At 30.0% G+C, this 15997-nt stretch overlaps 2 protein-coding genes across 2 annotated transcripts; both read right to left on the bottom strand.

Moving 5' to 3' along the window:
* Nucleotides 1-2908: 2908 nt before the first annotated feature.
* On the bottom strand, nucleotides 2909-5291 carry LOC114191912 (tubulin alpha-4 chain). Its single transcript, XM_028081366.1, has 4 exons — nucleotides 5070-5291; nucleotides 4244-4478; nucleotides 3778-4148; nucleotides 2909-3692 (listed from the first exon to the last, which is right to left on the bottom strand). The coding sequence occupies exons 1-4, from the start codon at nucleotides 5160-5162 to the stop codon at nucleotides 3042-3044; spliced, it is 1350 nt and encodes a 449-aa protein (XP_027937167.1). The 5' UTR covers nucleotides 5163-5291; the 3' UTR covers nucleotides 2909-3041.
* A 4936-nt stretch (nucleotides 5292-10227) lies between these two features.
* On the bottom strand, nucleotides 10228-13122 carry LOC114191910 (F-box protein SKIP22-like). Its single transcript, XM_028081363.1, has 2 exons — nucleotides 11549-13122; nucleotides 10228-10435 (listed from the first exon to the last, which is right to left on the bottom strand). Exon 1 carries the CDS (start codon nucleotides 12985-12987, stop codon nucleotides 11605-11607), a length of 1383 nt encoding a protein of 460 aa, XP_027937164.1. The 5' UTR covers nucleotides 12988-13122; the 3' UTR covers nucleotides 10228-10435; nucleotides 11549-11604.
* Nucleotides 13123-15997: the final 2875 nt, after the last annotated feature.

Here is a 15997-nt window from a genome sequence, read left to right on the forward strand (position 1 = left end):
CCTGGAATGAAGCATGAAATATGAAGTTTGCAAAGAGCAAAAGAAGTTGAATGCAGAGAGAGTGAGCAAAAAGTTGAACAATTTGGGAGCAGTACTTGGAAGGTCCTTACAAAACAAAAAGCAAACGGAGTTGTAAAATAAGTGTGATTGGTGATGTTGAACAACTGGATTAGGGGTGCAGGTTCACTTAAAAACATGAAACCCCCAACTAACTACCAAACTACTTCAGTAATTATATTAATTATATTAATTACTGTGAACTACTTTACTGACGGGGATATTTTCGTCACCAATGCTCTGGAGGTGCAGAAAGAAAGTCCGTGCTAAAAATACACAATATGATCCAACGCACAGGTCATATGGTAAAAAAAAAACTAGGCGGAGAAGCGAGGAAGGTTAGAAAGAGTAAAAGAATAGGATTTTCACTATTTTTCAATCGTCAAAAATAAATAAATAAATAAACTGAATAAAAATTATCCTTACTCAAATGTAAATTTGTATTATACTAAGTCGATTTTAATTGCTTTATCTAGTTCAATCCATAGTTTTGTTTTTAAGCTGTGAATTTGGAAATTCTAAAATGGAAGTTAGTTAATAAGTTTAAAATGACAGGATAAAGTTAAATAAAATATTAGGCGCTGATTCAGGCCTCTCTCTACTAATAAAGTTTCTAATAAAGTTACAAAGGAAATAAAATTTCGAAAACAAAATTTTAACAAGATTATTATTAAATAGAGTATATTTTATTTTCTTATGAAAATTACAACAGTAAAAGTCATAGATTTTAGAATTCTTTTAAAGAAAATGGTTGTTTGTCAAAATATTATTTTTCAAAGTCAAAACAGACATAAAATCAAGTTGAATTGATGATTTTGTTTTAAATTGCATTAAAAACATTAACTTATTTTAACATCATTCGAGAATTGTTCTCTTATATCCAAACATTGTTTTAAGTGACAATAATTATGATTTTTTGCATTCAACAAACAAATTTTTAACAAAATTATTGAATAGAGTCATTTTTTTTATGAAAATTACAAAACTAACAGAATTTTAGAACATTTTTATCAAAAATTATTGTTTGTCAAAATTGTTGCCAAATCAAACTTTATCAAAGTATCATTTTCCAAAGTCAAAATGAACGCAAAATGAAGTTGAATTTGTAGTTTTGTTTTAAATTGCATTGAAAACATTAATATATTTTAACATCATTCGAGAATTGTTCTCTTATATCCAAACATAGTTTTGAGGGACAAGAAACATGATTTTCTTCATACGACAAACAAATATTTAACAAATTACTAAATAGAGTAATTTTTTTATGAAAAATATGAAAAATACAAGTAATAAATTTTAGACATTTTTTTTACCAAAAATGATTGTTTGTCAAAGTTATTTTCAAATCAAACTTATCAAAATACCATTTCCCAAAGTCAAAAGGAACGCAAAATTAAGTTGAATCCATAATTTTGTTCTAGACCGCATTGAAAACATTAACTTATTCTAACGTCATTCAATAATTGTTCTCCTACATCCAAACATAGTTTTGAGAAACAAGAAATGTGATTTTATGCATTTAGCGTTAGTATTCTGAATTACAAATAACATATCTATTTCGGTTCAAATTTTCTCGCAATAATAAAAGTTTGAAATATTCCATTTTAGGCTTTAAATATATATTTGGTATCTACTTTCGTTGTATTTGTTCAATTTGGTCTTCATTTTTATTTTGCTTTCAATTAGATCATCATTTTCGTCAATTTTTGATCAATTTAATCATTTATACTAAGGATGTTTAATTACTTATCAATTCCTAGTTTTTTCTTTATTAATGTTTAATTTTAAATAATTGTTTTTTTCTTTATTAATGTTTAATTTTAAATAATTGTCCACATGTCAAATATAATTGTGCCACGTATCAGTTTGTGATTGTGTTAGTTCAATTTAGTCCCTCTATATATTAATTTTTGTTCAATTCACTCTCTAAATTCCTCACTTTTGTTTATTTCAGTCTCAATTTTTATTAAAATGAATCAATTTTGTCAACCATTTAATATCTTTTATTAATATTACTAATATTTTTTTCTAAAATTAATATTATTAGAATATAATTAAATATTTTCTTCTGATAAAATCTTTTTAGAAAAAAATACATTTATAAAATTAACATTTAAATATGAAATTTTATATTTTAGTATGTAAAAACTCAATAAAAAATTTAAATGTTGTAGATTTAAATGTCAATTTTACAAGTATTACTAAATTTTTTAAAACATTTAGTAATTATATTTTAATCATATTTTATATTTTATTTAAAAATTGAATATAAAAATTATATTCAATTTGTAATTAAATATAATAATTTATATTAAATTTAAAAATTTATTAATAATTTTAAAAATACATAATTTTTATAAAAGGTTAAATTTGATTTCAAATTAAAAATAAAAAAAATTACTTCATTTTAACAAAAATAAAAAAAAAATATAAAACTGAATTAAACCAAAATAACGAATATAATAACTAAATTAAATAAAAATAATAATACAACAACACATGACACATGTAACATAATTGTTAATTGAATAACTTTTTTTAAATAAAATAAAATAAAATAAATCATTGAATGACACACTGTTCAAATACGTTATTTAAACACCATTAATAAAATAAAAAGGAAAAATAAACCAAAAATGGAAAAGAATAAATATAACACAACGAAAATATGAACAGACCTACATCATATCATCCCATTATAAATTGTTATTGACGAAAATTGTTATAGATGATAATTTTTGTAATTAAGAATTTAGATATACGTGTAAACAGATAAATAAAATGAAAGTTGAATTATTTTTGTCAATCAGGAAATGATTAATTCTTTTAGGCCAAATTTTAACCCGTAAAGTTGAACTCGCGGAACAAAATAAACATGAACATTGCCATTAAGTCCAGAACTTGAACAGCGAAGCATGCATCAAAATAAAATAACTGAACATGAAACACCACAGAAAATAGTACAAGAATCTGAAATAGCTTCTTTAGTACTCCTCGTCCTCCTCTACGCCCTCACCGGACTCGGCACCCACTTCCTCGTAATCCTTCTCAAGAGCAGCAAGGTCCTCACGAGCTTCTGAAAACTCACCTTCTTCCATACCCTCACCCACGTACCAGTGAACAAAGGCACGTTTGGCATACATGAGATCAAACTTGTGATCAATGCGACCAAATACCTCCGCCACACTGGTGGAGTTGGAAATCATGCATACTGCTCTCTGCACCTTAGCAAGGTCACCACCAGGAACAACGGTAGGTGGCTGGTAGTTGATACCACACTTGAAACCGGTAGGACACCAATCCACAAACTGAATGGTTCTCTTCGTCTTGATGGTGGCAACAGCAGCATTCACATCTTTAGGCACAACATCACCACGGTACATCAGGCAACAGGCCATGTACTTTCCATGGCGAGGATCACACTTAGCCATCATGGAAGATGGCTCAAAAGCACTGTTGGTAATTTCAGCCACTGAAAGCTGTTCATGGTAAGCCTTCTCGGCAGAGATAACTGGGGCATAGGAGGAAAGCATGAAATGGATTCTGGGATATGGGACCAAGTTGGTCTGGAATTCAGTCACATCCACATTCAGGGCACCATCAAATCTCAGGGAAGCAGTCAGGGAAGAAATCACCTAATCCAACAGAAAAAAAAATCAATTAATCCACATAATTTTTGGTAATAATTACACTTAATCTCATTAATATGCAAATTATTACCTGAGAAACAAGACGGTTGAGATTAGTGTATGTGGGCCGCTCGATGTCAAGGGAGCGCCTGCAGATGTCATAAATGGCCTCATTGTCCAAAAGCACTGCAACATCAGTGTGCTCCAAGAGAGAGTGAGTGGAGAGGACACTGTTGTATGGCTCAACAACAGAGGTGGAGACCTGAGGAGAGGGGTAGACAGTGAAACCAAGTTTGGATTTCTTGCCATAATCAACAGAGAGACGCTCCAACAGGAGAGAACCAAGACCAGAACCAGTTCCTCCACCAACAGCATTGAAGACCAGGAAGCCCTGGAGACCAGTGCAGTTGTCAGCAAGCTTTCGGATGCGGTCCAAGCACAGATCAACGATCTCTTTCCCAACTGATATAGAGTACAAACAACAAATATAACAATAAGTGCAAGAAATTATAACACCCACATAAAATATTACAAAAGTTCACATAGTTGGGACTCACTGGTATAATGGCCACGGGCAAAGTTGTTGGCGGCATCTTCTTTGCCGCTGATGAGCTGCTCTGGGTGGAAAAGCTGGCGGTAAGGTCCAGTCCTCACCTCATCAATCACAGTGGGCTCAAGATCCACAAAGATGGCACGTGGAACATGCTTTCCAGCACCTGTCTCGCTGAAAAAAGTGTTGAAAGCATCGTCACCACCACCAACTGTTTTGTCACTTGGCATTTGACCATCGGGCTGCATAAAAATCATGAAATATCAGCTCTCGGTACTTTCTTTCTTTAACGATATTTACTTTTCATAATTCCTCAATTAGGTAGATTTCAGCTTCGTAAAGTACAAGATTTAAAAACTGTCAATAACAGGAGCTAAAGTTTGAAATCATAAACACGAACATTAAATCTAACAGCTAAAAGAACAATCTAATCAGAATAACTTGCAAGCTTCACGTGTAGATCTGAAAATCGAGAGCGACACCCCAATTATGATTTGGAATAAGATACATTAAAGTCATTTTATTGGTAATATAGATTCGCAGCCTAATTAGAGAATGCAATTACAAACAGATCTTGAAAAATAAACTCTGGGAACACAAAAACAAAAAGAGAGCAGATTTAGAAAAATAATAAAAACCTAGTTTAAATAAAGTAGGGATCAAAGAGAAATAAAGAAAAGAAAAAATTCAAAAAGAAAATGCTAGAATTTCCTTAGATCTGAGAAACGAATGTTCGCATCAACAACAGAATTACACGAAAGAAGCCTCCACGACACAGATCTGAACGAAAATCCAAAAGAAAAAACGGAAGCATGTTGAGATGGAAGACTCACCCCGATGCCGTGCTCGAGACAGTAGAGCTCCCAGCAAGCATTTCCGACCTGGATACCGGCCTGACCAATGTGAATTGAGATGCACTCTCTCATTTTCGCAGATTAAAAATAGCGAATTTGCAACGAGGTAATAGGAGCGTAGAGAGGAAGAAGAAATGGAAAAGAAAGGCGTTTATGAAGACGCCTTCTTTGAATCTGGATGCAGGGAAAGTTTGGGGATTGCATATTCCTTTTATAGGGAGAGAGATGGGGTTGCTACGCTGTCATTGTCTCTAACCAGGGTTGGTTCACGGTGCGCTAGCAATAGTTGAGCTGTCTGCATCCCATGTAACCAAACTTCCTAACCATGGTTAGTTCCCATCCTTTACATTTTTTGAAATTTAAATTCTTTTTTGCCGCCCGAGGCCAGTCAAAAATTACCGTTTGTACTGGACTGCATTTAAAAAAGAACAACGGTAAGAACAACGGTAAAAACAACGGTAAGATTGGGGTGTGTGTCCCTGCTATTCCATTTTTTTGACATTTACTTGCGAACTTACACTTTGGTAAAGGAGAAAATAAATAGTTAGATGGGAAATAAAAAAACAATTTGAAAGATCGACTAAAAATTATAACTTATTTAGTTGAAGCAAAATTATGAGAAACAAAAGTTATACATTTCGTATTATTAGGTTTTTTTCCCAAACTGGTGCAATTTTTTTTCCAATTTTCTAAAATGGTGCAGTTTATTTTTTTAAAATTTCCGGCAGAGGTAAGTCGTGAAAAAATGGCACGACCTCATCTTGAAGAAGTCGTGTCAAATTAAGACGAATTTGATTAAAATAAGCTGAAGTCGTGCCAACATGGAGAGACTTCTGTGTTATGAAGAAGTCGTGCCATATTCAGACGACTTTAATTAACATTTAAAGCAAAGTCGTGTCAATATGAAAAGACTTTAATATTAAATTGTTAATGAAGAAGTCGTCCCATATTGGAGAGACTTCAGTGTTATATTGATAATGAAGAAGTACCATATTGGAATGACTTTAGTTCGAATAAAAATTAAATATTTTTTAGTCATATTAATTAGTTAAATAATAATGCATATAAGTAATTAAAAATTTCATGATGATTTTGGTTTCTTATAATAGGGCATGAAAGTTATCTATGAGAGTCTGTGTCACAAGGAGGTCTTCTTTGGTGTCGTCTAGGTCTAGGTGAAGATAATGATGATGACGATCCAGTTCAGAACCCTCAATTAAGACATAGACGACATCGAAGATAATGATAATGATGATTACTTATATGCATTATTATTTAACTAATTAACATGACTAAAAAATTTTGAATTTTTATTCGAACTAAAGTCGTTCTAATATGGTACGACTTCTTCATTATCAATACAACACTGAAGTCTCTCCAATATGGGACGATTTCTTCATTAACAATTTAATACTGAAGTCTTTCCATATTGGCACGACTTTGCTTAAAATGTTAATTAAAGTCGTCTGAATATGACACGACTTCTTCATAACACAGAAGTCTCTCCATGTTGACACGACTTCAGCTTATTTTAATTAAAATCGTCTTATTTTGGTACGACTTCTTTAAGATGAAGTCGTGTCATTTTCTCACGACTTACCTCTGCCGGAAATTAAAAAAAAAAACTACACCATTTTAAGAAATTGGAAAAAAAATTGCACAAGTTTGGGAAAAAAACCTATTTTTTCGGTATTGTGCACGTGCTTTCTTTTATTTAATTAACCCATGTTGGTCGATCAATTTACAATAATTACTAAGAAAAACATTTATATTATCATTACTATTTTGTAACAAAATCTTTAGTGCCACCAGATTATTGATGAAGTGTTTGAACTTTTCAAAAATAAATTAATGTGCAATATATTATATGAATGTTGATGGTTGAATTTGTGACCTAAGGCTCTTTTTTTTTCTTTCTTGATTTTCTTTACTATGGTCAATTAAACTCTAAAATTACATATCTGGATTTTGTTTTAAAAATTTATAAAGAGACTAAATCATGCTAATTGAGTTCGAATTTGTTCTAAAGAAGTTGTCATTAGAATCGGCGATTTATGACATTTGGAGCTCAAGTCATAAACATGACAATTCAATGGAAATGTTCAAAACTTGAAGATTACTGTCGACTTCAACATAATTAATTATGCTTAATAAAAGTTGTGTAAATAGTATACGATTAATTATGCTTAATAAAAGTTGTGCAAATAGTATACGATCTCGAAAAATTATGATAAAGTTTATATGATAGAAGGTTGAGGTGACTTCTTCCAAATCTATAAACACTGAAATCGTGTAATTTGGTAATGACTTTAATGTGATTTGCAATGAAATTACCGCTGTGTGACAACTTCTTTTACATTTATAGTATATTAGTATAATTTTTTGTTAAAATAAATAGTTGGTCCCGATGAGTTACATATAAGAGTCAATGTTTTATATTCAATTCGGTTCCTATATTTTATATTCATTATTTTTGTTCAATTTAGTCATATTTTTTTAATGAAACAATTTTGTCTCTCTTCAAATCGAGATCAAAATTAATTTTTATATAAATACTATAATGATGTTTTTATTAAAATTAAAATTTTTATTAAATATTAGGGTTTAGGGTTACAGTTAGTTTAAAGTTAGAACGAAAATTTGAAGGATGATGATTAATTTTAAAATTTTAGATCTATGGTCTCAGTTGTCATCTTCAAATTTTTGTTCTAATTTTAAATTAATTATAACCTTAAACAAAAAGTATTTAATAAAAATATCATTATAAGTTTTATATAAAAATAAATTTGGTATCAATTTTGAGAGGAACAAAAAATTCATCAATTCTAAACAAAATTGAAACTAAATAGAACAAAAATAATGAATATATAAACCAAATTGGATATAAAACATTATCTTTGTACATGACACACGTGAACATTTTTTAAAAAATTTTTAAAAAAATTAAAAAACTACCAAGTGACTCATAACCGTTATAATTCATTAATGTTAATATTAATTATTAAACACCGTTAGGTGTTAGTAAAAAAATAAACCAAATTGAAAAAAATTATGATATAGTTCAAAAAAAATAATATTATAACTAAAATGACAAAATAGAATGAAAATAGGGATTAAATAAATATTTTAACCTATATTTTTATACCAAAATCGTATTTTATAACTTTTATTTGTAGTTTTATATATATTTTTATTTTGACTTATAGAAATTGTATTTCTAACATATATATATATATATATATATATATATATATATATATATATATATATATTTTATTACTTACAACCTTTAAAGTTTATATCATGCATACGTATATTCGCTTTTTTATGATAATAAAAAATAATTAAATTATAATTACAAAATAAATGAAATATTTTTTATAATTTTGTTGTAATAATTTTTGTTTATTTAAGTAAATTTCCACTGTTAATGATTATTTTAATTAAAAAATAATAATAAATGTTTGATTTAAAAAGATAATTAAAAGATAAAATTGAAAAGATAATTATTTTAATTCACAAAACTGATACAAGTAAAAGAAAAAGTGTACTAAAAAAGAAATCTCCGTTATATAATGAAATAGATATAATTATATAAATTACTTTAAAAAATAGTCACCACTACTTGTAGAAAGAAAAATTATTTAATAATTTTAACTAAAGAAAATTATTATTTTTCATTAAAAAATAAAATTATCTAATTAAAGTGACCATGCTATATCTCTTTATATAATGGTGCAGATAAAATAATACATTATAAACTTTAATATATATACATATATATAATAATAATAATAATAATAATAACATATTTATTTATTTCCTTATTATACAGTTGAATTGAATTTATTAAACTTAAAATAATATAAACTTGTTCAACCCAATTCTAATTGAATCTTTTTCTTCTTTCACCCCAATATTTTATAGTGACAGCCGATTATTTTTAAATTACCACTTACCCTTCTTAAAACAATTTTTGGAACGTTTGGAACAAAATTTCCAAAATACATGAACATAATTTCGAGATTATGTTCCAAAGCTTTCTAAGACAATGTTTTTTACCCTTCTTAAAACAATTTTTAGAACGTTTGGAACAAAATTTCCAAAATACATGAACATAATTTCGAGATTATGTTCCAAAGCTTTCTAAGACAATATTTTTTAAATACATTATGAAATAAGATTTTTAGAACAAGATTTTTTTTCTAGAGTTTTCTCTCTTTCCAGAGCACTTTTCTCTCTTTCCACCGTAGCAATGTCAACGATGCATTGCGAGATTCATTTAGATCATTGGGCCAACCCGAATCGTCAAATTTGTCAAATTTGTCTAAGTCGTTAGGCCTATTTGAATTATTGGATCCGTCCTGATTGTTGATCCAGTTCGAATCGTCCAAATCGTTAAGCCCGCTTGGGGCCATCGGACACGTCTAGGTCGCCAGAAAGTTTAATAATATTTTTTAAAAAATAATATAACTTTCATGTTTAAGAAAAAAACTCATGGGTTGGTCCTGAGAAAAAAACTCATAGGTTGGTCCTGATCCACAGAACTTTTGTAAGATTTTTGACCCTATGGACTTCTTTGATGAAACCTTTTTTCTTTTGAACTTTTTTGACCCTAACCCATGACCAGTGCCAAGTCCTCTGAACTAAACCAAATTAACACCTCTAAATGTCATAGTGTTGTGCAACAATCAAGTCTATTTTATTCTTTTTGTGTTAGTATGGGTGCAATTAGTCATGATGGCAATGTAGTTAATCCTAACAGGGGTGCAGTTAGTCATGATAGGGGATGCAGAAAGAAAAAAAACTTATAATTGAATGGGTTAAAAAACTAAACGCACATAAGTGGGTTGGGCCTATAGAACCTGTATCCCTACCTCTATGTTTTTAATTTCCCTACCATTTCCGCTCCTTTCCCACCCCTCTAGCGTATCAAACAGAGCGGCCCAATGTAGAAAAACCAGAAACTATGTGTCCAAGTTATTCCAGATATGAAATAACACTACAACTTAAAAACACAATTTCCATTCCAATCATTCTACAAAAAATTCCGTGCCTGAAATCACTTCCCTTTAGCCATATTCCTATCCTTTGTTTTTTGTATTTTCCTACACTATGAGTCGTTTTATGGAGGCCATTTACAATGTATACACTCAAATTTTGAACATCACATTTCGTTCAATAATACTCGAAAGATCCATTGTCATAACATCCATAAGCAGTTTAACAAAAAAAACTATATACAAAAACAGTTTATTTCACTTCCTTTATGGAGGTTGCCTTTCACTTCAGTCTCCAGTTTCCATGGCAAATACAGCAGCTCCCTGTTTCAGTATCTTCGTTGCCTGCATAATTGCAAAAGTACCGAACTATAAGAAGTCATGCTCAAACCCGAGCTATGCTATGAATATAAGATAACAAACAATGGAGATCCCATTACTTCATGACATTAATGGTAAACAACTACTTCATGATTCAACTTATAGCCTAATGCATGACAAAAATAGTAGCAGAATAGCCAACGAAAAGAAAAACATAAATCAGTTGTCAATTCAGAATGTCACACGTCCCATTTATTTGAGTATGCAATGAGTAGTTTAGCAGTTACCAATACAAAGTAAACCTCCACCCACAAAAAAAAAAAAGTCAACACAACGCACAGTGCTCTATTTTGGCCCCTGATATTCCCATTTGCAAGAATCAAGATACAATGTCATCGCGTTGTTCATTTACTTCATTATCTATCATCCTACTATCTACTTATTTATTTATTACATCTGTTTATCAAGTTAAACTGTACACACATCACACTGCAAGCATACAGACTGCGAACTAAAACCTCACTTCTAGTAAGGTTGGGTTCTCACCCTTTATCAAAACATTTTTAAGTTCAAAACAATGTTCTTCAAATATGAAATACACGATAGCACAAAGGAGTATCATTACCGTAAAGAACTACCCCTGGCATCACACCAATGTTGTCTGCTGGGAGGAATCGTGAGCAATCAAGAACTTTTTCTAATTTCATAACATACCGCGTCATATGGTTAATTGGCTATTTTAGTAGAACTATCAAAAGATTCAAATCCTTTTATAGTAATAACGTTATACACTTGACTGTTGTACTACAGTAATATGTACACAGCAAAAAGGATGGGGTCCATACATTTCTGAAGAAAATTATCCGAAAAGTTTTAAACATATGCTGGAACAGCGTTAGGCTTTGCCTTGGTTATGAACATGAACCAAACCTAACGCACAAAGACTGAACAGAACAACTATGTCCTGACCACATTTGGAATACTATCATTCATTCAAAACATATAACTACACACAAATGAAACCGACAAATCAAATACTTACAATAAACATCATTTATTCAAAAAACAGACACTCATGATGCATCAACTTAGCAACTTATTTTCCAAACAACTAAGGAGAAAATAGTTGAGCCATACCAAGGTTTGGGTCCCAGCACTACACTTCATTGATGAGGAGAATTTAACTCAGCAGCTTATGGGTTGAAATCTCTCAGAGTACACGGAGGAATGATAATCCGGCCTGGCTGGTACCTAGGGAATGCAACACCAAAGAATGGCTGCACACCATATTCTCCACCCCAAATTGGAGGAGCAGGAGGCATTCTAAAAGGGTTGGGTGGGAGAATAAAGTGTCTTGAAACCCCTTGTCGTCGAAAAGGAACCCCTTGCGATCTCTTTTTTGTTTCCCAGGACACTGCAAACAAATCCTTGAAAAGCCATCCTCTAGTCTCGCCTTGCCCAAACTCCTCTATATACTTCTTCTTCCACAACTCATTGCTGGTTGACAAGTATCGCAACTCTGAACAGGTGCAAGCTACTTTGGCCAAATCAACACCGGGAAGACGCTCCAAAATCAAGAGCTTAAGCTCCATCGGTAACCGCATGAAACAAGGTGGAAGATCCAATCCAGCCTTTTCACAAAGATCAATCAACAGTGGTAATGCAAGCCTGTCTTTCACCATTTTCCACATTTCAAAAACTTCGTTCCCAAAGCTAATCTCTTCCCCGTCATTAACACTGCCCTTAGATTCAGAATTTGCCAGCATCAACTCTAATGGCCTGACATATTTACGTCTATCCAGACAAACATAGTGCAACCTCGACCCAGTATCATCAGACAACGACCCACAAACATTCACAAAATGCCCCAATGTCTGAAATTTCAAATTCACACTATGCGAAGCACCATTAACCAGAATTTCAGGCAGGGCATACCTCAACGATATCACCGAAGAAAACGCAGAAGGAGAATCATCAAGAAGGTGAGAACAACTGACCGCCATACCCGAATCCTTGTCGATTCGAACAAACCCAGACTCAAGAATCACACCGTGGACCGTAAAAACTAACAACTTGAAATCACTGACGTTGTTTCCGAGGGCTTCTTTTAAAACCCTTCTCACAAAGAAAGGTTCTGAATTGGTACTCACCACCACCGCCTCGTCAGATCCATTAACCATTTCGACAGTTTCAACCTCCGCTGAATCCAAACTCGGATGCTTTTCCACGGTGGGGTTCGAGGGCGCGTCGCAGGCGACGGTTTCCTGAGAGTTTTGGATGGTGGGTCGGTCGCGAGAAGCGGTTTCTGGCTTGTGGGGGAGGGTTTCGTGGGAGAAGGCGTTGGGGTTGAGAGAGTAGAATATGAGGTCGCCGGCGGCGACGCCAAGGGAGTGAAGAGAGTCGTTCGGCGAAGAGGCGCGAATTTCGTCCTTTCTGTTGAGGGAAAGGTGCAGAGAAGAGGAAGAAGAAGAGATGGTGTGAGAAACGGTGTCAATGAGTTGCTGCAGAGAACATGAATTGGGGACATCGATTTTTAGGGTTTCTTTGGATTCCAAGGATCTGAGTCTCAGTTTCATCGTATTTGATTCTGTGTCGCTTCTTCTTTCTGCCTCAATTCTTGTTTGATGGTAAAACTGAGAAACGTTTTGTGTCTCACAGTGCTTCAATTCGTTGACAGATGGTTTATAGTTATCACCTTGCTTTGCATGTGTGAGCCTCGAAATCTTAACAAACACGAAATAAAGTGATTTTCTTGTGTTTATATTTGATATTTTAACCTTTAAATATTTTTTTAATTAAATTTATCATTTTATTAATTTTATTCCTTCAGTATCTATCTGTATATATATTTTTTAAATTTTAACTATTTTTAATTATAAAATTATTTACAAAATAAATAAAAATTACTCATAATAAAATTATAGAAATTATTTATATTTAACTTTATAATTATAATAATAACATTAATAATTATAATTTTATTATTGTTTATTATCTTGTAAAAATAACACACATGAGACATAATAATGCGTGTGTTTTCACTTAGATTAGTCGATCAGTTGAACTTTAATTGAAGAATTGATAATTATATTATTATTTTTTATTTTAATATTTAATTTCATTTTATTTTATACTTTATTTTTGATATTTAAAGTTTTATTTAATTAAAATGATAAAGAAAAATAATGGGAATATATTTTGTAAAAATTATCAATCGTATCGTTATTCATGAAATTAGTTACTTCAAAAATACATATTACAAGATTTAAAAAATGTATAAAAAGTATGAAATATTTAAAAATAATATATATATATATATATATATATATATAAAGTATTATTTCTTAGTGCATGTTCGTTTAAACTGATTGTTTAAATCGATTGCAAGCGCATGTTGGTTTAAGTTAATTGTTTAAATTAGTTGATTTACAACGACAGATTTATGGTTTTATTCGAGTCGTTTTCAAAGAAATCAACTAATAAGAGTACAGATTTATAAAAGCAGTTTAAAATTTCATACTTTTTTTATATAGAAAATTTGGTAGATGAAATTACACTTTACAATTTTATCCTTGTGCCATTTTTCTATATTAATTTCACTCTAATTTTATTTATCATATATAATTAATATTATTGTAATAATTAATAATAATAATATTATTATTATTATTAAAATTTAATATTTTTAACTTATTTAAAAATTATTTAATTTTATTTTTATTAAAAGGGTAGTTAGGTAATTCTTAAATTTTATCTATTATAATTTTTTTTATCTATTACATCATTCAAATCTCTCACTAACTTTCTTAACATTTATCTCTAAATTCACTCACTTTATCTTTTAAATTCCCTCGAAAAAACATACATAAGTCAAATTCACACAAAGATAAACACCCTTAATATTTGTATCCTTAAAGAAAATGCAGAAAGACAATATACGTCGGGAACATTAATTTCAATATCAGTTTTAGAGATGGTTAACTCTGTCATAAAAGTTGAGTGTAATATATTTTTAATTTAAACTTGTCCATAATCGTACAGTTTAACACACGTTGTCAAATTCTGTAAAGTATCTTAGTTCGTATGATTCTCATTTTTTTTTTTCCTGAAAAAAATAAGCATCTAACTACAGAATAATTTTTAACTAAAAGTCATCAGGAAGTTTAACACTAATCAACCACCAACTTTGCCTTTTGAATCAATCTCTTGAACTAGACTCGTGTGTTCCAGTGGTAGAAAGATATTTAATATTTATAATATATCCATAGAGAAAAATCAGTTTCATCAACCCTTCTTGATATGTGTCTTCATTCATTTGACTGTATTTATTATGCCATGTTGTATAAGATGATGATTGGAATTATTTTATACTAAATATTATATATTTAATATTTACAACATAAGGAGAAAATGTATTTTTACTCGTTTCAAATTTAAATTATAAAAAATGTGTTGTCAAATACTTTTTCAATATCAAAATATTTATAATTTATATTGACGAATTACATCTTTGAATTTAAATAAACAGTCAAGCAGGTTTTTTCTAACTTAAAAAAACATCATGAATTCTTATAAATAAAATATTAAACTTTTATTTTTCAAATATTTCATTAATTTTAAGTTCTCACGAGTTAAGTTTGAATTGAATTTCTATAAAAAAATGTTGTATATTCTTATAGTTTTTTTTTTTATTAGTTAGGTAACATATATGTCATTTGATCTTGTCATCTTTTTTATTCATTATTCAAAAAAAAATGAATATTTTATGATTAATGAAAAATTGATATTATTGTTATTTTAAAATAGTAAATGATTTTTAATTTTCTCGTTAAAATTCGGTTAAGCTCGTCATATATTTTTTTTATAACTTTCATGTCATTATAATCAAGATATATTCATCATTTCACATATTAGTTGCACTATCATTCTATATTTAATCATATAACATCACATTTTTTAATATACAAAAATAATAAAGCAAAAATAATATAGTAATATAACAATCACATCTACTTGTTAACAGAAGAGTTAAATGATAAATATTCAATAAAGATGACGATGTGAATTAGTCTACCTTGTTTTTGTCCGATTTTGTGTGATGGTTGATTCTCAAAAACAAAATTCTCTTAAAAAAATTACATAGCCAACTTGTTATAATGTCTTACTTGCAATAACAAAATCTCACATATAAGTTTGTAGTTTTCTCGTTTTTTTTTTTTTTTCATGTGTATAGTTTGTGATATGCCACGTGACAATACCATATATAAATGTTATTGTCAAGTTTCATTGTATTTTTTGCACCAAACAATTTTTAAATATATTACAAAGAAGCTCAAAAAATATTTTTATAACTTTATGACTTATGAGAATGCTTGCTATATATTAGAAATCTCATTTGAGTATATAAAAAACTCATATAATATTATATTTAGTGAGACATTACAAATATCTCATAAGACTTTATACGATACATTAAATGACTATTAATATATTTTATCGGCTCATTATGTTGGTAATAATATCATACGTTTACATTGCTAAATTTTAGCTCATATAACGCGTGTGATCATATCGGGTACCCGACCC

Source organism: Vigna unguiculata, chromosome 7 (assembly GCF_004118075.2).
Source record: "Vigna unguiculata cultivar IT97K-499-35 chromosome 7, ASM411807v1, whole genome shotgun sequence".
Classification (NCBI taxonomy): domain Eukaryota; kingdom Viridiplantae; phylum Streptophyta; class Magnoliopsida; order Fabales; family Fabaceae; genus Vigna; species Vigna unguiculata.

Bases quoted from the DNA above. Each gene is read 5' to 3' on its own strand.
- LOC114191912 (XM_028081366.1), bottom strand. From the start codon at position 5,162: ATGAGAGAGTGCATCTCAATTCACATTGGTCAGGCCGGTATCCAGGTC. The intron at 4,149-4,243 runs GTGAGTCCCAAC...ACTCTATATCAG, and splicing joins TGCCCGTGGCCATTATACCA to TTGGGAAAGAGATCGTTGAT. The intron at 3,693-3,777 runs GTAATAATTTGC...CTGTTGGATTAG, and splicing joins TCAACCGTCTTGTTTCTCAG to GTGATTTCTTCCCTGACTGC.
- LOC114191910 (XM_028081363.1), bottom strand. From the start codon at position 12,987: ATGAAACTGAGACTCAGATCCTTGGAATCCAAAGAAACCCTAAAAATC.